Source organism: Corvus brachyrhynchos, unplaced genomic scaffold (genome assembly GCF_000691975.1).
Source record: "Corvus brachyrhynchos isolate BGI_N302 unplaced genomic scaffold, ASM69197v1 scaffold3764, whole genome shotgun sequence".
Lineage (NCBI taxonomy): Eukaryota > Metazoa > Chordata > Aves > Passeriformes > Corvidae > Corvus > Corvus brachyrhynchos.
The window spans coordinates 17341-17567 of record NW_008237789.1 but is presented as its reverse complement, the minus strand read 5'-3'; the positions used below and the strand labels follow the sequence as shown (position 1 = coordinate 17567).

At 64.3% G+C, this 227-nt stretch overlaps 1 protein-coding gene across 1 annotated transcript in view; it reads left to right on the top strand.

Moving 5' to 3' along the window:
• LOC108446218 (signaling mucin HKR1-like) overlaps nucleotides 1-225 on the top strand; it is a gene marked incomplete at its 3' end in the record, with an annotated part of 1208 nt that extends 983 nt beyond the window's left edge. The window contains exon 2 of the mRNA XM_017732179.1: nucleotides 70-225. Coding sequence (XP_017587668.1) covers nucleotides 70-225 — 156 coding nt within the window. The remainder of the gene's footprint in view (nucleotides 1-69) is intronic.
• Nucleotides 226-227: the final 2 nt, after the last annotated feature.

Here is a 227-nt window from a genome sequence, read left to right as displayed (position 1 = left end):
GAACCAAGGGGGGCCCCCAGTGCCACCAGTGCCACGCCAGTATCGCCCAGTGCCACCAGTGCCACGGCTGGGGCTCCCAGTGCCACCAGTATCACCAGTACTAGCATGGCTTTGGCTCCCAGCGCTCCCAGTATCACCAGTACTGGTGTGGCTGTGACTCCCAGCGCTCCCAGTGCTCCCAGTATCACCAGTACCGGCATGGCCGTGGCTCCCAGTGCTCCTAGCAC